The sequence below is a fragment of the Gopherus evgoodei genome, chromosome 18 (genome assembly GCF_007399415.2).
Source record: "Gopherus evgoodei ecotype Sinaloan lineage chromosome 18, rGopEvg1_v1.p, whole genome shotgun sequence".
Taxonomy (NCBI): domain Eukaryota; kingdom Metazoa; phylum Chordata; order Testudines; family Testudinidae; genus Gopherus; species Gopherus evgoodei.
Window position 1 is genome coordinate 8,293,937 of NC_044339.1, and position 23,079 is coordinate 8,317,015.

At 45.6% G+C, this 23,079-nt stretch overlaps 1 protein-coding gene across 1 annotated transcript; it reads left to right on the forward strand.

Moving 5' to 3' along the window:
* The first annotated feature begins 6 nt into the window (after positions 1-6).
* On the forward strand, positions 7-15,136 carry OTUD3 (OTU deubiquitinase 3). Its single transcript, XM_030537439.1, has 8 exons — positions 7-259; positions 2,155-2,303; positions 3,295-3,407; positions 6,945-7,067; positions 7,855-7,980; positions 8,746-8,842; positions 9,683-9,870; positions 11,022-15,136. The coding sequence occupies exons 1-8, from the start codon at positions 33-35 to the stop codon at positions 11,196-11,198; spliced, it is 1,200 nt and encodes a 399-aa protein (XP_030393299.1). The 5' UTR covers positions 7-32; the 3' UTR covers positions 11,199-15,136.
* The last annotated feature ends 7,943 nt before the right edge of the window (positions 15,137-23,079 follow it).

Here is a 23,079-nt window from a genome sequence, read left to right on the forward strand (position 1 = left end):
TAGCGTTGGGGGCTTGGGGCAGTAGCCGGGTCATGTCCCGCAGGCAGGCGGCCAAGGCGCGGGCCGGTGGCGGGGGCAAGAAGGCGGAGCTGGAGCGGAAGCGGGACGAGCGGGCGGCCCGCCGGGCGCTGGCCAAGGAGCGCAGGAACCGGGCCCCCGCGGAGGAGGACGGCGGCGGTGCCGCGGCCCAGGAGTTCGTTAGCTTCGGCAACCAGCTGCAGGCGCTGGGCCTCAAGCTGCGCGAGGTGCCGGGCGACGGGTGAGCGCGCGGAGGCGAGGCCACGCCCCCTGCCGGGCCCCCTCCAGCACTGCGCCCCCCTCCCTCTCTCGCGTGCCACGCCCCCTGCCCTGCCGGGCACCCAGCCCCGCCCCCCGCGCTGGGCACACTCCTGTGCACCACGCAGCCTGCCCCTTGACCCAGCGCCCAGCCCCCAAACCACTCCCCTGTCCCTGGGCAGCCTGGCCCACCCGTCCAGCTCCTCTGGCTTCCCTGATCCAGGCTCCCAGCCCCTTGGCACGCACTTCTTCCCCAGGCACTCGTGCCTCAGCGTGGAGCTCGTGGTTCACGGGCTCTCCACAAACAACGCTGAAAAGTACTTGGACTTGCGTCGATTCTGCAGCCCCCTTGTAGGAAGGGTTAATACAGCATGTATAGAGGATTGAGGGAGGGTGCGTGTAGGCTGCTTGTAGAACTAACTGGTCACATTCTATCCCCTTGATTATAATAGGACAAGACACTGTTGTAGCTGTGAAACTGGCAAAAATCTTGCCAGTTTCACTCTACAGTAATGGAGTTGAATCAAAGGAGGGAGACCTGCAAAAATCCAAGCTGAGGCAGGGGTACAGGTGTGGAGACACCCCAAAAATCAGAAGCACTGGGGTAGAGGTTGGGGGAATGTCCCTTCTTTCTATTATCCATAGGAGTCCTTTGTCTAGGGAGGGCAGCCTTCACATTTATCAGGCTGTTATTGGCTAGAGCAGAGATAGGCAACCTATGGCACTTGTGCCAAAGGCAGCCCATGAGCAGATTTTCAGTGGCACTCACGCTGCCCAGGTCCTGGCCACCTTTCCAGGAGCTCTGCATTTTAATTTAATTTTAAATTAAGTTTCTTAAGCATTTTAAAAACCTTATTTACTTTACATACAACAATAGTTTAGTTATATATTATAGACTTATAGAAAGAGACCTTCTAAAAAAGTTAAAATGTATTACTGGCACGCAAAACCTTAAATTAGAGTGAATAAATGAAGACTCGGCACACCACTGCTGAAAGGTTGCTGACCCCTGGGCTAGAGGCAGCTCTGGAAGATGGAGGCCCCTGAACCAGGGTCCCAGGACATCACAGTGGTGGGAATCTCAGCCTCCTTTTCTGTTCCAGAGGTGGAGATTAGGTTCTCAGTAGTGGACTGACCCTCATATTTTATATTGGCCTGTGCCTGTTAGGTGTCTCATTGGCTTTTGTAATCTCTGGTATGTTTCTATCAGTCCTGCTACCTGTATTTTGAATAGCAGTTGAATGCGTTTTAGCCTGATAAATAGTTCAGTTTTTATAATTTATACATACATTGTGTCTTTAGCATATATAACAATATGTACTTGATTGAGGGGGGCAGGTTGAGTGACCCAACACCTTAAAGAGATTATCATATTAGAGAACATTCCAATTCTTTAAAATATACCTATCGTTATCTCTTAATGCGGTAGTCACCCCTTCCCCGAAGGATTAACAGAATAGTTGACTGTGTGGAAAGTGTCACTATTCAATAACTTGCTCTTTGTAGCATCCCATCCTTTGTCTTGGCTGGGATTTTTGAAGCAATTTAAAGGAATTAGGTGCCCAAATCCCCTAGATTTCAAGGACAGTTATTGGCCAGTGAGAGACTAGTCAATGGTTTTCTATCTTGTTCTTAGTGGGTGGGTGTCTATTACACTAAAAGCCGTACACTATTGCTACTAGTAGGTAAACACTTTCAGTTGCAGCAGAGATGCTGAGTAGTAAGTGAGCATCTCATTACAGGCCTGACGTGCAAGGAAGCTTATTTTCCTGCTGCCCTGACTGCACTGTTCCTATCTGTAAATCACAGACTTCAGCATTAATCACCAATATTAAATACATGTCAGAGAGACTTATTTGAAGTGTTGTCTTTCTACAGCAACTGTTTGTTCCGGGCCCTTGGTGACCAGCTTGAGGGGCACTCCAGAAACCATCTCAAATACCGCCAGGAAACAGTGGATTACATGATAAAGCAGAGGGAGGATTTTGAACCTTTTGTTGAGGATGATGTTCCCTTTGAGAGACATGGTATGGAAACTGTGGGATGCTGGCAGGAGTTATTGTGTAATTAATGCCCTAGCCAGACCTCTCGCCCTTCCATTTCGCCAGCCCAAAACTACCTTACAGTAGCTATTCATTCTTCAGATGCAATTTGTAGATACTCAAGAGTTTTCCACCAACAAAGCTTTAGGGGAAGGCGGGAGGCCAGGAACACGAGCTGCTAACTGCTCTTGGTATGTGTCCAAATATAGGAGCAGTTTGGAGAAAGTAAATAAGCCTAAGGGTAAATATACACTGTTGCACTGAGGTGTAATTCCCAGGTTGGGCAGATGTACATGTGGCTGCAGTGGCGTGGGTGGTGGCTTAGGCTAGCTGCCCACATATGTACCTAGGATCTTGGACTGGGTTGAACTCAGGCAGCTAGCCCAAGCCGCTGCCTATGCTCTTGTGGCCACACTGCTGTTTTTAATGTGCTTGCTTGATCAGAGCTAGCACATGTACATCTACCTGAGTTGAGAATTGCAATGTAGACTGACTGTGAGTAAGTTAGGTGCCTGACTCCCATTGAATTTCAGTAAATGAGTGTCCTTCCAACATTTTGGGTTCCTTTGAAAAATCTCACCCTGAGGTGCTTAGTTTTAGTAGGACTTCAGATTAAATGGAAGCCTTGCCCCATAACATTATATAAATGCTAACTCCTAGATAAGAGCAAAAACAGAGCCTGGAGAAACCCCTAAGTAACACACAGGTGATACAGGAAGTGGCTTTAGTGATTCAGTACATGGCATGCTGCTTTCTGAGTTACTGCTGAGCTGACAACCTCACATATGTGAGGGGAGCATTTTCTATGGTGATTAAAGACCCTCCTAATCTTTATGTACAAATTCTAACATGAATAATCACATGTGTCTGTCAGGCTTGTTGCTGAGGTGTGGTTCTCTTTAGCCACCAGTGTTTCTGTAGGTGTCAAATCCAAATCTCTAACCTCTTCTGTAACCATTCTGAATTTTTTTTTAAGTTGCCAGTTTGGCGAAGCCTGGTACATTTGCTGGCAATGATGCTATTGTGGCATTTGCAAGGAACAATCAAATGAATGTGGTTATTCATCAGCTCAATGCCCCTCTGTGGCAGGTAAGAATCAACACTTAACTTTCCTACCTTGAGCTGGCTTCCTGCTGACTGACAAAGATGGTGTTAAATTTGCTGATTTTGTGTGTGTTTGTTTTAATTACTCTTGGCTAGGTTTTGGTATGATGCTGAGTGCCTCTTTGCTCCCCCTCCCCCTTGCAAAATTTCTCCCAAAATGTAAGCAAGGAGGAGGGGGATAAGACACTATAATTTAGGCCAATAAACAGCTATTGAACATCTGAAACTTAAGCATATCAGGCCAGATTGTCTTGTGTAAACTGACCTCTCCATTGAGGTGAGACTTGCATCACCTGAGGATCAGGCATATGTGTAGAATGACTGTTTTGATATTAGATTGAGTTAAGGTTGGGGAAGGTTCTTGGTGCTGATGTGTTAGGAGTTAAAAATAAGTGTGGTAAGGCTGTCAACTGAATGTAAAAGTCGGTGTTGTGGCGGGGCCCTTGGATGCCTGTTGTGTGGAAAGTGTCCATCAGTTGGTGTTTTGGGGACGTGCAGACTGAGTTAGTGCTTTTGTGGGTGACAGAGTGGATAGAACTGTAAACTTCTTGCAGTAACTCTGCAGGCCAAATTAGCATTGGCCAAAGCAGTACTGGTTTAGCTACATGGATGTAGAACTTCTGGGATGTGCAGAAATCAGTTGGGTTGATCCCCTGTTTGAATTCTCTATGTATTTCCTAAGATGTGTCCTATTTAATTACTGCTAAACTGCTTGAAAGCTACTGCTGCTTTACATTGCTGTTTTACTGAAATCAATGAATTGTTAGGATGTACCATGTACTGCCTGTTTGCACTTGCCATGGTTGCCAGTGGTATTTTGAGTGACATTCAGGTAAATGTCACCAGTATAGGAACATGGACTATGCAGGGACTGAGATGTTTGAGAGAGCTTGTTGTTAGCTTGCCTCAATCCTCTGTAATACAACAGCAAGCATATCTGTTAACCATTTCCCTTGGGAGGTTGGCAAAGTCTGAGATGACAGAAGAATGAATCCATACTGAACCTTCCCCCTCTGTATTCAGAGGAGCAGCATGTGAATGAGCTCCTTCAGTCCTGGATCATTCATCTGTGTGTCTGTGCTTTAGTGAGGTGGATGTAAAGGAGTAGCCTTCCTTTACAAATAGTACAACAAAATGCATAGATTAGGTCTGCTGTGGAGCCAGAGCAGTTACCAATTGGAAGGTCTAGCTGGCATTTTAAGTGCACTTCAGCATACTGTAAAGTAACCGTTGAATGGATTTCAGAACCAGAAAAGTGTATTTAGAGTTTAGATGACCCTACATAAGTTTAGAACGTGTGAGTTAGCTACTTAAGAAAAAGCATTCTTCTACTATGCTAAATTAGCTAGTTACGAATCCAGCAAGCATAATGCTCAGCTATGGTAGAACCTCAGAGTTATGAACTGACCAGTCAACCACGCCCCTCATTTGGAACCAGAAGTACACAATCAGGCGGCAGCAGAGACCAAATAAACAAACAAATACAGTACAATGCTGTGTTAAGTGTAAACTACTAAAAACAATAGGAAAGTATTGTTCTTCTCCATAATAAAGTTTCAAAGCTGTGTTAAGTCAATGTTCTTTCAAAAAAGTTTACAACTGAACTATGTTTTGTTCGGAGTTATGAACATTTCAGAGTTATGAACCACCTCCGTTCCCAAGGTGTTTGTAACTCTGAGGTTCTACTGTACTTGGTTTCTCAGCGCATGTAGAGGCAACCACTATGTAGGAGTTCTTGGATATGTTACTCAAGTTATTGTTTTGAAATGGATGTGCAAGTTGATGTGCTCACTCTTATCGGTACGTCATGCATCACCTCGACAATTACTGCCTGAGTGTTCCCTCGGCCATGGACCACTTTCAGTGCCCTTATTATAGGGCTTGTGATGAGATTTCTTGTCTTGTGTGGGTGAATGTAGTGCTGAGGAAAGGTGCTAGTTGACAGCCCCAGTGATAGAATTCCCCTACCACAGAACAAGTATTTTTGGGCAGCTGTGTAGCTCTCTCCCTACAACTGCCATTGTGCCTCAGACAGACTGTCTTTTAGGGGAGTTTATTTTCCATGCTTCACTTGAGTCCTTGGTCTCAGCAATAGAACCAGATGGGGGTTGACTTGTAAGAGAGCCACCTTAAGCACAAAGCAGCCAACCTGAAAAAATCCTGGTTGAGCAACTGTTCAGCGCCTCCCACTCTATTTGTCAATCGTTTTTGGCCTGCTCCAAAGCCTAGTGAAGTCACTGGACATCTTTCCATTGACACCATTGGGATTTGGATCAGCCCCCTTGGTTTATTTGGAAAAAATGCTTTTTGAGATGCCTTTTACACATGGAGTTACAGGGTTTGCTTTGTGCCTAATGATGTCTTTGCCATTTTCCTTTGGTTTAAGGTACTCTCATTAACAAGGTCTATTTCCAGTACAAATTAGCACCCTAACTCTTTCCTGAATAAAAGTGAGTTTTGATTACTTTTTGCATATTGTCACATTTGCTGTAGCAAAACTGTATTTACAGCCCCAGTGCGTCAGCAGGAAGCTTCCCTTTTGTTTGTCCATGTTTTCCTATCAGGATGCCCTCTTGGAACTGCAGGATCTGTAGCCATTGACCCTTCTTCAAAAGAGACTTACAAAGTAGATGTAAAGCTAGTGAAGCTTAAAATATCTTGTTGCCTTCCAGCATGTTGACCAACTTAAAAATAATGGAATGAGAATGGGGAGGTAAATGAAAAGTTGTTGAATTGGTGACTTGAAGGTGAACAGTTGTTAAAAGAGAGAAATGGAGGACACTTGTTTGAGATCTCAAATCCTTAACAGGACAGACATATACTTCTCCTACAGATGTAGTCTAAAGAAGAGCAGGAAAATGCTCTTAGTTGCTTTCAGAAACATGGAGGGGTGAGCATTCTTTGTGCTGCTTTGGGTACTGGTCATCTGGTTTGGCAGGTAAGTAAAGGAGGAGCTGACTTACAAATATTCGGTTATGAAAATACATCTAATTCTCTGCATTCCATTTCAGAGCTGGGATCTTAAACATCTTTTACATAAAAGTTTAAGTAACTTAAACTATCTGGGTGCCTACCTATACTTAGAGCTGGAGTTATTCTAGCAGCTGTTACATCCCTAGATGCAGCTAATTCCCAGGCTAGATGTGTTTTCTACAGATATTGCTAAACTTTGACTGGCACAAATGAAAACTTTCATTTTCTTTAATGTTTTCCAGGCCTGCTCTAGTATTAAAGAGAGTAAATTGACCAGCGCTGCATTTCTAAAGGCATAAGAATCAACCAGCTGATGTGGCTTCCTATCACTATAGCTTGCTTATTATGGATATTATTTTAGGTACCTCTGGACTACTGGCTAAATGTTCCTTAGTTAAAGGTCTTAGCTATCTAGATAGTTTCCTAGGTCAATGTTTTGTATTAGTCTTAAGCACTGCTTGAAAACAAATAAATAAAATCAGATGCTCTTCAGAATGCAAAGTTGATTCAATTCCAAGGCCTTTTTGGGAATCTCTCCATCTTCCTCAGATTCGAGGCACGGATAAAAGCAATGCCAGGGAACTGCACATTGCCTATCGGTATGGAGAGCACTACGATAGCGTGCGGAGAATAAATGACAACTCTGAAGCTCCCGCACATCTTCAAACAGAGGTCAGTGATGACAGAACGAGCTCCTCTGGTCTGGTGTGGGCGTCAAACCAGAGTCTGGGTCTCCAGTTTCTGCCAGCTCGATTTGACTGAATATGTCAAAAATGATTGTCATGGATGGTGTGTGCGCGCATGAATGCGGCACCCTCTCATTGACTGTGTTGTGTTGAGCATTGGGGATACAAAAAATATCCCTCGGTCATTATAGTTGGTGATGTCCACTTAGCAGGCTGTTGGAGAAAGTTTCTACATTTACAGGACTGGGATCCAGGAACTTCTGAATTCTAGTCCTGGCTCTGATCAGTGCTGAGGGCCCAAATGTCCTTGAACCTTGTAAACATGTAAAAAAACCAAGGAGGGACTTGAAGATGAAACAGCCTCACTCTAGAGCCATCACTGTCCCTCATTAACTATGGAGGGTTAGAATGAGCTGTCCTGGAATCACGGTGCATGCAGTTGTACAACATGCACCATCTAAATGAGGTTCAGTACTTGACATTTACTTTTATGAAGTCTGCTTGCTATACATAATCCTATAGCATCAGAAGTTTTCACCATATAATGCAAGACTCAGGCAACGGTGGAAATGACAATGGAAAATTATCCAATTTGAGGTCTTTTTTTTTTAAATAAAGGACATCCCAGGCAAAGGTATTTAATTCTCTAGCCAAGTTCAATGGTCAGCACTAGGTTTCCTTTGTCATGTCTTGAAATGACAAGTCTCTTCATATGCTATGGGACTCTGATTTGACCTGGGCTGATAGTTTTCATGGTTTCCTTGTCACTGCAGATGCTGTGTAAAAATAAATCCAATAAGAGGGAGAAGATCAAACCACAGAAGGACGAATCTGAAGAGGAGTTAGAGAATGAAGTGGAAGATGCTGTACAAAAAGTCTGTAATGCAACTGGGTGTTCGGTCAGTATTTAGTCTAGTCTTCATTTTGGAGTGATGCACACAATGAAGGGCACCTCTTATTACATGAAAGTTGACCTGCAAATGGTTCATGGGCTGATGCTGCTGAGCAGTTTCAGCACCAGAGCTGCAAGTCATTGGTCAGGGCTTTCAAGGAATATGCTTCATAATACACTTCATCTGTAGCTAATGTACCTGTATTTCAGGAATGACTAGATTTTTTTTTTTTTTTTTTTGGCATGTCTAGCTTGAGGCCCCTCAAAGGTGCCAGATTTTCAGAAAGCGCTGAGCATCCATTCTCTGAAATTCAGGCCCTTTAAGGTATCATAAGGTGGGCATCCAAAATCCCTAGTCACTTTGGCCATCATTGTTAAACAGCTGTAATCAGCAGCTGCACTGTCCCTGTAGATTGTCATCTGTATTATAGTAGTTCCTAGGGGCCGACCAAGAATTGGGCTCCATAGTGCTCGGGGACATACAGACATAGAGCAGGGACTCTCTAGTACTCTGAAGTACTTAGATTATGTGGGCTATACCTTAGCACATCAGCACTTGTGTGCATGACTGTGCAGTCAACTGAGTTTTTTGGATTCGGCTGCTGAGTTTAAATCAGATTTGTCACTGTGCCCTACTGAAAAGCAGAAATGTGGAAGCTTATAAGAATTTCCCAAACAAGATTTGCTTTTAGCTAGAATGTATAGATAATTGTTTAACAAATCTGAGGGGTTCAAATCTATCCCACGTATTAACATCTCTGTTTGTGGCTAGGATGTTGATTTAATCATTCAGATTCTGGAAGTGAAGAACTATGATATTGATTCTGCAATATTTGCTGTTCTCCAAGTGAATGAAGTGAAAAGAATCTGTAAGTAAATGGAGGATTTAAAAAACAAAACCAAAACTCTTGTGTTTCTGAAAAATGCTGGCAGGAGGGCACTGAAGACAGAGGTGCTCTCCTTAACCACATGACAGGAATAGCACTGGCAGTAGCAAAGCAACCTTCTCCTCAGATGTCCCACCAGGGTGCCTCAGCCCTAGCATAACAGGACCACCTGTGAGGGGATAAGGTTAAACTTCTACTCCGATCAGTACTTGGTGTCTCAGCTGAGGCTTCCAGTGTGGTTCCAGCTATGAAGCTGGTTTCAGTGACTATGCCAGGAACTCGAGTGAGCCCACCAACTGATTTCATCCAGGACAGCGAGCAACTAGCCCCAACCGACCTGCGCTGGGTTTGTGCTGATGGTATAACATTTACAGGCTCCACTTCAGATTACTGATGCCATTCAGTCCCTCAAATAAATGGATTTTCAGTGCTTACTAATTGATTCTAAACCTGCTATTGCATTCAGGCCTCTGGTGTCCCTTCACCTGGGACATTTAGGTCCTGAGGAGATCTTCCTCACAAAGTTAATAAAAGCCTGCTACTGAAAGGCAACAAGGATCAAGTACATTCTTGTACATATGGTCCTCTTCTGAACTTTGCAATGGCTGTGAAATTTGAGGGGTCAAAAAAAATCTGTGGGCTCCATAAACTAGTTACCATGAGCAGCCCCATAACTAGCTAAGTAGTTTAAGCAGCATATGCCACCATCCCCCCCCCCCCCCAAATTAAAACATTGTAGAAAGCCCATTAGGAACCCAGTGACGTTCTGTAACCAAGAGATGGATTGTTTCAGTGTCTGAGTGAAATCTCTTCCTTTAATAGATTCTGAAGAGGAATATGAGACCCAGGCCAAAAGTCAGAAGTCACAGAGCTCAGCCTTGTGGGAGGAGAATGGAAGTGGCACCAGAATCTTTGGAAATCAGGGATTGCATCAGGATGGAACAGAAAACAACAAGACACAGGCTAGTCCAGATGAAGAGAATCAAACCAACAAAAAACATTTCCCAAAGGTATCCATCAGGAGGGCTGGGAGCAGGTCAGCTGTAGGTTCAGTGGAACTCTGACATTCTGGTGAACTCCTTGATTAAGGTTTAATCCTGGAATTAATATACATTTTGCCCATGTATACAAACTTGCTGTATTGCTGCAAGAACTGCACTCTCTGAATTTGCTAGCTGTACTGCTAGGATCTGATCTGTGTCAGACCATGCGCTTCTGACAATGGGGAACAAGATTGTTACACTATCATGTGGCCTCTGATTTCTCAACCAAGAAGATGTTCAAATCCTGGGAGAGGGGCTGTGTGGGTACATTCAGGCCTCTGCTTTGTAGCCTTGTGCTTTAATATCATCCTGTTTGCCTCCCTTTGCTATAGAACACAGCATATTCCTTTGCCTGTTGAGCAGGGCCTATGGGTAGAGCCCTACCAAATTCACGGCCATGAAAAAAGTGTCATGGACCATGAAATCTGGTCTCCGTCCATGAAGTCTGGTCTTTTGTGTGCTTTTACCTTACGCTATACAAATTTCACAGGGGAGACCAGAGTTTCTCAAATTGGGAGTCCTGATCCAAAGAGAGTTGCAGGTGGGGTCACAAGGTTATTTTAAGGGGGTTGTAGTATTGCCACCCTTACTTCTTCACCACCTTCAGAGCTGGGCGGCCAGAGAGCGGTGGCTGTTGGCTGGGAGCCCAGCTCTGAAGGCAGAGCCACCGCCAGCAGCAGCGCAGAAGAAAGAATGGCCTGCTATGGTATTGCCACCTTACTGCTGCCTGCAGAGCTGGGCCCTCAATCAGCAGCCGCAATACCATACCACGCAATCCTTACTTCTGCGCTGCTGGTGGCAGCTCTGCTTTCAGAGCTGGGCTCCCAGCAGCCGCCGCTGTCTGGCTGCCCAGCTCTGAAGGCAGCACCACCACCACCAGCAGCGCAGAAGTAAGGGTAATAGTACCACAACCCTCCCTACAATAACCTTGTGACACCTCCGCCCCCCCCACTCCTTTTTGGGTCAGGACCCCTGCAGTTACAACATCGTGAGATTTCAGATTTAAATAGCTGAAATCATGAAATTTATGACTTTAAAAATCCTATGACCGTGAATTTGGTAGGGCCCTACCTAAGGGTGTTTGAAGGTGTATTTACTGTTGGACTCTTCCTTTTAAGGTATCCAATAAACAAAGGAAGGAGCAGCAGCGGCTAGAGAAGAAGAAGCGGCAAGAAGAAAGGCACCGGCAGAAAGTCCTGGCCAATAGGAGTAATAATGCTGATAACAACAGGAGCGAGACAGACTCGGATACACAGGTCACCCTAGTGAAGACCCTTGCAGCTCTGAACATATGACTGGTGTATTGTGTGTTCTTTCACGGAATAGGCGAATGGCAAATAAGACTGATCAGGAAGGGCACTGAGCTTTCAGACACAGCCATCTTCAAAGCAGATTCCTCAGCACCCCTCTATTTTTAAACAATGGTTCTATGGGGTTCTCTTAGCATATGCTAAGTTGTCTTTGGTTCTCCAGCTGTGGGAAGAACAACTCTTCAGTAACACTAAAGAACATCAGCCAAGCTTGTGAGGGATGGGCAATCAAGGTTAAGCAAAGTGAAAACGTCAACACTTGTTTTTACTATTCCTGAGACAGAGTCTATTCAACCTTGATCCATTACCTCACGCACCTTGTGTGAATTTTGCTTGTAGACGTCACAATATTACTTAAGTTAACTCTGACTACATTTCGCTAAGCTCAAGCATGGAAGAGCTTATTTTAAATTACTGTGCAGGAACATTGTAAATGCTCCCAACTCAGGAACTCTTCTTTCTCTATTAAAATAGATTAGGACAAAATTCCCAAATCCCTTTCAAAGCTGATCAGCCAAATGCTGTACCAGACATGTTAGATTCCTTTCCCTCCTCACTTGTAACTTGATAGCAAGTTATAGTCCAGATAAAGCTGCTCTTGCTTTTGTTGCACTAAGACATATGCTAAATGCTGCTAATTGTTAGAGGAGATAGGTATATGCAGGGATGGGGATGGTTGAGTCTATGCTTGTTTTTTTTGCACAGAGCAGGTGAACTGTTAAGTCTGTAATGCTCTGATCTGCTGGCAACTGAGTTTCCCTTCTGACAATGCTGCTCCAATAATAATAGGGAAACGCCAATGTATTCCTGAGGTTGCCGGGTGGATTCACCCAATCTGGTGAGGTTTAATAAGATAATCTTTTACCATAAGCAGGTGAAAGATTTCTATTGTATAGCAACAAAGATGTGCTGGTGTTTGGACCATCCTCCACCTTGCTCCTGAGTAAGTAGAGTCTGAACCCTTTGCTGCTTTCCACAAAGATTAGGAACCTGGCCTAAACTAGGGCCAAATTCCATAGTTCTTAATTTGATGGTGTGAAGCATTGGACATCACTCAAGTGTTTGGACCTGCGTCAAGCTTTAAAAAGTGTGAAGGATTGGGGGGAGGGGAAACTCTTACTCAGAATAAAGTCTAAGCAGAATGTTTGAGTGAGATGAGCTTGGAAAAGTGATCCTAGATGTCTTAATCATCCTACTTTGGTGCTAGAACATGTGTAGACATGAAACATACAAATGTCCTTTTCGCTTAATTGCCAAAGTCTTAGTTAATGGTTCTTGGTTTCCTCTTACTGTATATCAGTAAAATGTGAAGCACTAGAAGAAATGGTGCTCTGTTTGGTATGCTAGCAATATTAATGGTTGTAGGAGAAAAGTAGAACTGTGAACTGACCTTTGGAGTTTAAAAAGCTGCTTGGTGGTAGTGAAGATAATGAAGAGCAGCCTTTTTGCTTAGAGGGATGTCACGCTGCATTTAACTGGTCAGGAGGTATGTTACTGGCAGGTCAGTCCAGGTTTTGGAAGTCATTATTGCACCCAGCTATGGGCTGCACAGACTCCAGAAGTGGTTATGAACACCTAGCAACTTTGTGCTTTGTTGCTCTGATTGCTAGTGACATGGGGGCCTGGGGGGCTGGGGGGGAGAGGGAGTGGGGAGAAAGGCTAAAGCAGTGAAACTGACAAAGGGCACGTCACTTAACCAGCAGTAAATAAAAGGTATTTACAGCAGTGGGGAAAATGCCTTAGCAAGGTTGTATCTACAGGTCACTACAGGGTTGCCTCCTTGCTTAGCTCCAGTATGTTTTGATACAGAAGCAGTCTCTCCTCCCTGTGAGTGGCTAGGCAAACATCTGAGCTGAAGTGACAATGCTGGTCTGTCAGCTGTATAACTAGGATTTGGAGTCTTGATATTCTTTGTGAATCATGTAGCTTTTTCTTGAGTCAGAGCTGATTAGAGGGTTGTTTGTCCATCCAGCTCTGGATGAGGGGTAGGGAGAGAGTTGTTCTGAAAGAAAATATGGCTACTAGATGAAGGTTGCTTCTACCGTAAGCACAGGAGCTGCTTCCATCACTGACCCTGTAAAGTCCAACCTTGTTCTTGAAGAGATTCATTGGGCTGGCTTTTTCATGCAGAGCTGCCAGATTTTTAGTGGCAGTGGGAAGAGTGATCATACATTCAAATATTTAACTATGGTTCCTGAAACTGAATATGCAATAGAAAATGCTTTCATTTGCAAGTGTAAATGAATTAAACAAAGCTCTTCTTGCACTGGGCTGATTGTTTTGTGAAAGCACTCAACTTCACTCCAGCAAGCTGTGCCAAGAAATCCAACCTGAAGTAGCTGAGGGTCCCAAACTTTCCTGCCCTCTGTGGTATAGACTCTCTGGTCTGGCTGATGGAAATGCTCCTGCCTTTAAGATCTAGAACATCTCTGGCAGATGAGTTCCCTGTTCTTTGTTCCTCCAGGACCTTGCTTTCGTGCCTATTGGCTAAATGAGATTTGGCAGTTGTCCTCTAGGTGGCAGACTGTGAATAGCCTTCACAGGGAGAAGATCAGCAGGAAAATGAGCAGCGAATGAGTTGGGTTCATTCCCTTATAGCTTTTATTGTCAAGCTCTTTGGTATGGAGCCAGCTGTGCCACATGGCACTGGGTGTCTTTGCACTGGGGTGATGAGCTCTGCGATTTTCCGCTTGCCATCATACATTAACGTCAGTGCCCGCCTACATCGCAGAGACCATCTCCATCCAAGAAGCCTGCTGCTTGAGAATCCTCTGGTTTTATCAAGGTGGCTACTTTGTACAAAAGTCATTGGGCTTAATGCTAGATGGGGACTTAAATAGCTCAGGATAGGCAGTGGTTTATGGAGACTTCCAACTCTAGATCTCTCTGGATGCAGATAAATGGTAGTTTAGTGGCCCAGGTGAAATGAATAAGTTTCAGTCCTGCTAGAAAGATACTATTAACATGGGCACTTGGAGGCCAGGACTGAGTGAATATTAATTATCTCTGGAGTCCTTCAAGAGACGTTTAGCAAACATTGTCTGAAGCTTATACTATGGCTGCTTGTGATATACCTATTTGGATAGAGGGTTAGCTCAGCAGGTGGAAACTTGCATAGCTCCACTGACTTTGGTAATGTAAACCAAGCCTATGTCTGTATAGCTATTAGTTACACTGACCTAGTCCCCACTGTAGCCCGTGCTATGAGCTTCTCCCATCAACATAGCAACTGCCTCTCGGGGAGGTGGAGTACCTATGCTGACAGGAGAGCTTCCCCATCGGCAGCATCTTCATTATGCGCCACAGCACTGTAAGCGTAGACAAGCAGTTATTGCCAAACTGTGCAGGTTGAGCATGGGGTCAATCGTTCTTTAGTGCTGCCGATTCACTGCCTTCCTCCAGTAAATGTAAAGAGAAAATACCCCCCATAGCAGTTAAATTACACTGAAAGTAATAAACACTTGGCTGGAGGTTGCACATGGTAACAAAAGCAGGCTTGGGTTTGAGTGCAAGTGGCAGGGAGGTGTCCCCTGTCTTTAGCTGTGCACTAATTCTAGTTTCTTTCTGGTGATACCTTAACCCTCCTTGGAGGGCAGTCAGTCCATCTGTTGACTTACCAGTGGTTTTACCTCATCTGCAGTGCCTGAATATTAGAAAAGTCACATGACCTGTAGTATTTGCATCTATAGTAATGTTCCAGCTGTTCCTAATTTCCTTTGGATTCTGTTGAAACTGAGCAGGGATCTTCTTTTCCTTCCTACTTCAGAGCATTCTGTGGGGCTCCTGCCCCTGGCAAACCAAATGTCTGTCTCTTTTAATTGACTACATAGTGCAATAGAAATTGCAAAGATGTGCCATGAACTATGAGAATGGATTTTTGTATATTGCTCAAGTACAGATTAAAGGCAAAATTTTCAGATTTACTAAAGGCTGGCTCACTTCATTTTGTTGAGTAAGAATGTACTAGCCAACACACTCAAGCAATCAGATTCTCTCTGGTTCTGATCTGGTCCCCATTATTGTAGTATGGGAGTGTCTCAGTGTTCAATGTATTTATCCTCAACACCCGGTGGTAGAGCAACGGTATTATCTACATTTTACAGAGGAGGAACAGAGACACTAAGTGCTTGCCTCCCATTGGGCTGGTCATGAACTGTGCAGCACCAACTCTATTCAGGAGCTGGCTAACTCCATTTTGCCACCCTTTCCCACAATGGTGTTGTGCTATAAGGAGGGCCAAATTAACAAACGTGCAGCAGAAAAGCTAAAGCAGGGTATGGATTGTGTACACTTTCCCACAGTGACGTAGTTCTAGGATTACCACCTTTGTGTCTTAAACTACCCTCGAAGGGTATGTCTACACTACCCACCGGATCTGCGGGCAGCAATCGAGCCAATGGGAGTCCATTTATTGCATCTAGTCTAGACACGATAAATCAATCCCTGAGTGCTTTCCTGTCGAAGGAGTTGATGGGGGAGCAGCAGCAACTGAATCACTGTGGTGAGTAGGTTCAAGTATGTCAACCAGCTACGTGAATAACGTAGCTGAAGTTGCATAACTTAGATCGATTTCTTCCCCCTGCCCCAAGTGTAGACCAGGGCTAAGTTCTATGGGGTTTGAAAAATCTAAGCATTGCTGGGTACTAACCATAAAAAAAGATACTCTTACACTGCAGATCCACGAAATTATCTATGTCAAACATCCAAGATCTTCCTACATCTGTACTAGACCTGCTCAAAGACCATCACTAATGATCATGGTTTACAAGCCAATCCATGGGTTATGTTACTTCATTCAGTAATAATTTTAAAGATGCATAAGAAGCAAGGAAGTGCACCAAGCAAGACCCAGCTCCTCTGAGCAGTAGCGAGAAAGATGAACCCTGAGTTATCCCCAATTGCTAAGATGATATGTCTGGGGAAGTGATTTATGCCTTGTAGATGTATCCCAGCTGGTAAAAGCATTGTCACCTTGAAACCTGGGTGGTTTTAAAGGGAGTCTAACAGAGTTTCCCTGGCCTGATTTCTGTGCTACTCTGGTGGGTTTTTTAAATCCATGAGTCTTTTAAAAGTTTTTTTTTCTCTTATCTGTAGGTTTTGGCACAGTGACCCACACGTGAAGCTGCCTGGATACAAAACACAAACACACAAGGAAAATGATAAACTACCTCTTTCTAATCTGTCTTTTCAACTCATTTGTCACTATAAGCAGCTACAAACTTTTCCTTAGTGGAGCTAAGGGGACTCCACTACCCGCATAGCTGCAGCGTGTGTGTGATCCCATCCCTTGTAAGCACTTGGCTGGATCTGGGCCATAAATCCAGCTTGTTTGACTTGTTTTCATTGATCCTCTTTCGTTTTGCTGTGCTGGTGCCTAAAATAAAAGAACTGGAGCCTTCCATCACATATGCAACACTAGCAGGCAGTTCAGGATGAATCTTCTCTAGCCTTTGAGCCATCTAATCTCTCTCTGTGCCAATTGTTTGCAGTTCCCATTAAGATGAACTTTAAGTACTCACGATAAGTTACAGCAGAAAGCAAAGGCCCTTCAGTGGCTCTAGAAGAGTCTGGAGTGTTCGTTAGAAGGGAAAGCGAACAAGTTGTTTAAGGGCAAGTCAATATGTTCAATTGGAGGGGAAGGTGGGTAGGAGAAGCATTAGTAGGTGCATCATTCCTGGAGAGGGTCTCTTTATACTAACGAAAGGGAAGAGATGGATTGTCCTAGCTTAGCTGGTGCATTTACAGTTTCACATGGATTTAATTCCTTGACACTGATATTGGCCCAGTCTGGTCTGTTCTGGATTGTGGCCAGGCTCAACAATATTATTAGCCTCTAGTGCACAAAGCTTCTCCACCATTAACTGTGACCACCCCCAAGGCAGCTCTGTAGCCCTTGTTTGCCTTCCTGTGAGCCACTCCTGTGCATGTGTTCCTAGCCTGTGTTCTCTTCGAAGGGTGCAGTGCTGGTGTAGAGGAGAGGTGCTTGCAAAGGCAGTGTGTCCCCTCCCAGTGCTACCCCCGATCAGTGCCAGAATGGGGTCAAGCTGCCCACATCACCGAGTCAGGCAGGCCTACGATGAGGTAGGCTTGTCCCAGCCTCCAACCAGTGGTAAAGAACACAGCGATCATGCAGAATTCAACCCTGTTGAAACAACAGCTCGGACTAGATGTTTGGAGGGGGGAGCTGCCTGGGAAGGGTCCGGAGGGATGTTATCCTGCTAGGCAACACAAGAGGAGCCATAAGATCAGGCACAAAACTAGAATAGAACTATCAGCAACATTATTAACTACCCCTGTCCCCCATGCACAGCTGATAGAACCACCAAGGGCAACTTCTCAAACTCAGCTGCAATTATTTAATAAGACTAGGAGATGGGAGTTAGTACAAGGCACTTCTTCCTACAAGGCCCTTTCCCCTTGATCTCAAGGCAGTAGCTTCCTACCAGGTCTATTGAGCAGCTTCCTTTCAGCGGTCTGATCTGCCTCGTGGAGTAACCACGCTACCACAGCTCTTCTCTCTTGTTCAGATTTTACAGTGTTCTGGATCTCTGAACAGTTCTGTAATACAAACAGCTCCTCGCTACTGCACTTGTCAGATCAAAGGAATCCCACACAACTACAGACAAGCTGCCATGTCCAAATCCCTTTGAAGCGTCGCTCCTCTCCTGGAGAGGGTTCTACGCCAGCCGCCCTTGCTGCTTCTACTCAGCTGGATGTTCCCGATCTGGCTCCTGCTCTCCCACTCACCTGCAGAGGGGTCCCTGCAGTTCAGCATGACACACTCTGTGCAGAGATTGCGTTAGGGGAACTCATGAGGCAAAAAATGGTGACCATATTCAGAAGGGATAACATGCCAATGTTTGGAGGCCTGGGGACAAGACCCCATATCTGTTAGTTCTGTTACTATTTGTATTACAGTAGTGGCTGCACGTCCCACTGAGATCAGGGTCCTGTTGTACAGCACCTAGCACAAACCTAGTGAGAGATCATCCCTGCTCTGAAGAGCTCGCAGTCTGAACAGCCAATGCAGAGAATAGGTCGGAGGGGAAATGGAGGCCCCAGCTCATCACAGGTTAAAGACCTGTGAGCAGCAGAGCTGGAATGATTTGGCAACAGATCCAAGTACAGACCTCAGATCTCTTTAAACCTCACTTCAGCACCCTACCTACTGGACCGCACTGTCTCTGGTCTTGGAAGCTATCCTGATGTCCAGTCTGATTCACAATCACTGGGAATTCAGATTTTGTGTTTGCTCCAATTTCACTAACATTTACGCATGCCCAGAACCATGTGTCATCATCTACATGAGTGGGAAGTAGGTATAAAATGCAACCAAATGGAATTAGCGGCTTTTAATACCCACATCACGCTGGTGGAAACGACCGGAAGACATGCAGGGCAATGGAGAATCCAGTCCCCTGAGTCTTTTCACCTCTCTTCATAAGACAGTCCCTCCAACCCCTTCATAACTCAATTCCCTTCAGTCTTCCAGTGCCTCTGGTACAATATTTATCTCATGAGACTCCAAGAAAACAAGCCCTTTTTCCTTGTAAGGATGCATCCCTTGGTGGTATTGTTAGGCAAGGAAGTGTTCTTTACTCAAGCCAAGAAAGAGTTGAAGTTAGTCACTTGAGTGGAGGTCACTCCCCGATTCTAAATATTTGATAGTATCTAAACACTCACTTGGTGTCCGAGAGAGTTGATGCTTCTGATGGCAGATTTCCTGTGTACACTAGAACCTCACTACTCCTCAGTGAACTCCTTACACAGCTTGGTATTCACCTTCCCAAAGCCGTGCTCTCTCCTTGTCTCTCAAAGATTCAATAGCAGCGCCTCGTGATTGAATCTCATTCCCCACTAAGTTTCTAACACAATAATGCTGCTGCATTCAGGTACCGAGGCCCAGATCCCCAAAGGTCTCAGGCTGCCAACTTCCACTGAAATGAATTGAAGGAAGGCGCTTAAATCTCTTTGAAAGTCTGGGCCCATGTTACCAAGACCTTGTTGTTTCAGCAGGTACCACGTTGTGTTCACCAGTAGGCTATGAAATATCAATGAGACTACTTGTGCGCAAAGTTACTGATGTGCAAGTGTTTACAGGACTGGGCTTTAAATCAACAACAAAAAATACAGTCAATGAAAGTCTGGTTTAGGGATTTGAACGTACCCCTAACATGCAGAGTGGCAGAGCAAAAAAACAAAAACAAACTCGAATGCTGCTGGCGGAACAAAATACCAGGACATATTGCATCCTGACCAAAGATTGGTCGGGACGCAGGATAACCACCCAAATATTGGGACGGGCCTGATTTTATCGGGACATCTGGTCACCCTAGCTGAAAGTGACATTAATTCTCACCCTTTTAAATTGCGTGTGGCTTTTGTGCACTTTACTCGGGACAGAAAGCAAAACTGAATCAATCTGCATGACACCTGCCCTGGTCAGCCCCCAAAAGAAAGGAGTCCAGAATAAACCCTAGATAGAGTTACCCAAATGAATGTGACCATTCCCCATCATGAATTCAGTGATTTTCCCCCAAAGCACCCCATGCTTAAGAAACCACAGAGATGATTTCTCAAGTGTCCGATTCATCCATTCATGTTTCTCCCCCTTATAAACTTTGTTAGCTGCAGCATGAACTGTAACATACCCCTGGCTAATAAAATGTTTGTAATACAGGTGTTCTGATAGCTCATTAACTCACCAGCAAACAGCATTTTCACAATCTATTTCCCCACTTTACATCCCAGTGTTAACTTGGGGCCTAAGAGGTTAGGCAGCATGTCAAAATAAATAATGCAATTATTGTATGTCTTTCCATACAGGAGACATGAAGAACTGCGAGGAGCTGATGTTAGTCAGCCAATCCTCTGATTATTAAAAGGAGTCCCCCAGGGAAGTTGCAGAGAAAGTAACTTTCTAGTTCTCCTGGTTGTAGAGAAAAGCCTGGAAACCTGAACCCTAAAAGCTGAAAAGCCAGAAGGGCAATAAAAAGGCCCCAGTGTTGTTATTTTTAAAATCTCTTGATTGTGATGCAAATCTCATGATTGTGGGGGCCTGTCTCCCTACATCGGAGTGCTTAGGAATAACGCTGGTGATGCTGGATGGGTCTGTCTGGACCCTGAAGAAGGGTGCTTTTAAAATTGAGTGTGTTCAGTGGAGTTAGCCCTGTGGGGCAGCCACGCAGCCAGTTGGCACAGATGTAAAGGTGTTAAACTGTGTCCACATGAGTGTGAGAGGAGATATCCTGTCATGTTAAGGTAACTCCATTAAGCTAACTCGATTTTTAAAGAGCACTTCTTTCCTTCATGGAGACAGGGCAAAGCAGGTTGTTGTAACTGAGCTATCGGAATGTCATTTAAGTCTTTGCACAAAATATTTTAGAACATGAAATGGCCACGTCGAAGGGTTGACTCACCTCTGGGATGCTTCCTCGTGGCTGGGTGTGGAGGAGCAGCCCCTCTCTCCGGCATCCGCTGCTGCCAGTTGTTCCTGGTTCAGTGGTGACCTGCCTCTTTTTGCAACTCAGCTCTCTAGCCAGGTCCCGTTTTAGTGCCACACCCCTTTCAGAGTACTCCACCCAAGTTCCAGTTTCTTCAACCCCTCTCCAGGGGTTAACTAAGACCCACAGGGTCCTCACCTGGAATCGTCTATGTAGATCACTCAAAGAAAGCTCAAGTACTTCTAGTCCCACTCAACTAACTCCCAGAACTTTACCAAACCCTGTTTCGGGCTCGCCGTGGGGAGAAACGCTCCTCTCTTGCCAGCTTGGTAGTCCCTTGGTCTGTCAGCTCTGTACTGAACCCTCTTTCAGGCCTACCGCAGTGGGACTCACCATCTCCTGTTGCCCTGTCTCTAGTGGTCTTCCCTGACACCCTCAGCTTCCCAGGTTTCCTTTCCCAGTCCCACACCCTCCTTCCTCAATGCGTCTTGCTGCGGCTCAGCCTAATGCCTGCAAAGTCCTTCCTTGGTCTTATTTCAGGGAATCCCCGACTTCCTCCATCTCTAGTTCTGGTTCCAGGCTTCTCTCAGCCTTCAGCCCATGAGAGGAAACTACCAGCTGGTCTCCTGCCTGGCCTGTTTTCTCCCTGTGCTCCTTCTTTTATGACGACCCCACTCCTCCCCAGCTGGGTTTGATCACCAGTTTTGCCTAACACCCCTCCAGGTGCTGCCCAGTGGCCTAATTGGGCTCAGGCATTGGTTAACCCTTGTGTGGGGTTTATGCAGCCAGTCACGCTCCAGCACATAGTTAATCTCCCCAGCCCAGCTTTAGGCCCAGCTTGTACATTCATTTTGGGCCTGATCCAAAGCCCAGGGAAGCCTGATTTAGATGCCCTTGGACTCTGCCTCGAGGTCCTGAGCCAAGTATTCCAGTTCTGCAGCTTTTCCCATTTTACAGTTGCAAGTCCAGGTAGCCACCTGCTTTGGCTCTGGATAATCTTTCTCCAGCTGGTCTTAGATAAGGGTATGGCTACACCTGCAGCTGTACAGTGCTGGGAGTTAAACCTGTCTTCGTACAGCTGAGTAGGGAAAGTGCTGTAGTCTGGCCACACTGACAGCTACCAGCGCACTGTCGTGCCACATTTGCAGCATCTGCAGCGACACTGGAAGTGGTGCATGATGGGCAGCTATCCCAGCGTTCAAGTGGGGTGAGGCGGAGTGTGACAGGGTGCATGAGGGAGAGAGAGTGGATTTTTGGAGCTGACACTGTGTCAGCTACCTGCCTTGCAAGTTCCGACACCCTTCCCCACCCCTCCCTCCCTCCCTGAAAGCAAACAGCAGCTGTTTGGGTTTTTTCTCACAGACCAGATAAGCAGCCGCTCCCCAAAACAGACTCTTCCCCTCTGCCCCACCTCTCTCTTCAAGCAAACATGAGCTGTGGGCGTTCCAAAGGGAGTCCCCCTGCCTGCCTCTGCTCATTCACACAAACAAGAACTGGGTTTGGTTTTTTGATAAGCAGCTCCCAGAGCCCGGAGTTCACAACAAAGAGAGGCATCGCAACAAAACAAGGAGAAGCAGCAAAGAATCCTGTGGCACCTTATAGACTAACAGACGTCTGTTAGTCTATAAGGTGCCACAGGATTCTTTGCTGCTTTTACAGATCCAGACTAACACGGCTACCCCTCTGACACTTGAAAACAAGGAGAGGAACCGTCACCTAAAAGGATTATGGGGAGTTTCCGGAGATCAGTCACTGCGTAATAAGGTTACACCCCGTTTACACTGGAGCACCAGCGTCTCAGCCACTCCGCAGCAGCTGTTATTCCTCTCGGAGAGGTGGCGTACCTGCAGCGCTATAGCCAGGGAGATACAGCGCTGTATGTGCCTTGCCAGTGTGGACGGGGAATGAGTTACAGCGCTGTGGGCGGCTTTATTGCGCTGTAAGTCTCAAGTGTAGCCAAGGCCTTAGGACTTGGCACTAAAACCAAGCCTCGCTGCAGCTGCCTGGCAGTGCTGCCTGGTTAACGGCTCCATTGGAGAAGGGAGTGAGAGAGAGCTCAGCTCGGTATAACAGGACACAAGAGGACTATCGGTATGCTAAAGGTTTATTTCAGATATGCAGTTAAATCTGACAAAATGGCCCGAGCCAGTAAGCAGAGCTGCCGGAATTTCACCCTGATTCTTAGAAGCTGAAAACACTGGTTGCATTTTAGAAGCCATCTTTTATTTTTACTAGGAGGGGCAGGTATTGCTTGTACTTACAGGGCCTGGTCCAAAGTCCACTGAAGTCAAGGGAAAGGCTCAGAACCCTGCTGAGGAATGCTGCTAGAACTTGGAACAGCTTGCCGAAAAAGGAACACCACCTAGCACGGGAAAGAGATGGGGCTACAACTGCACAGTACGGAGACCGGGGCAGCTGTGGGC

Coding starts and splice junctions, on each gene's coding strand:
- OTUD3 (XM_030537439.1), top strand. CDS start 33: ATGTCCCGCAGGCAGGCGGCCAAGGCGCGGGCCGGTGGCGGGGGCAAG. Junction 3,408..6,944: donor TCAATGCCCCTCTGTGGCAG/GTAAGAATCAAC, acceptor CATCTTCCTCAG/ATTCGAGGCACGGATAAAAG. Junction 7,068..7,854: donor CCGCACATCTTCAAACAGAG/GTCAGTGATGAC, acceptor TTGTCACTGCAG/ATGCTGTGTAAAAATAAATC.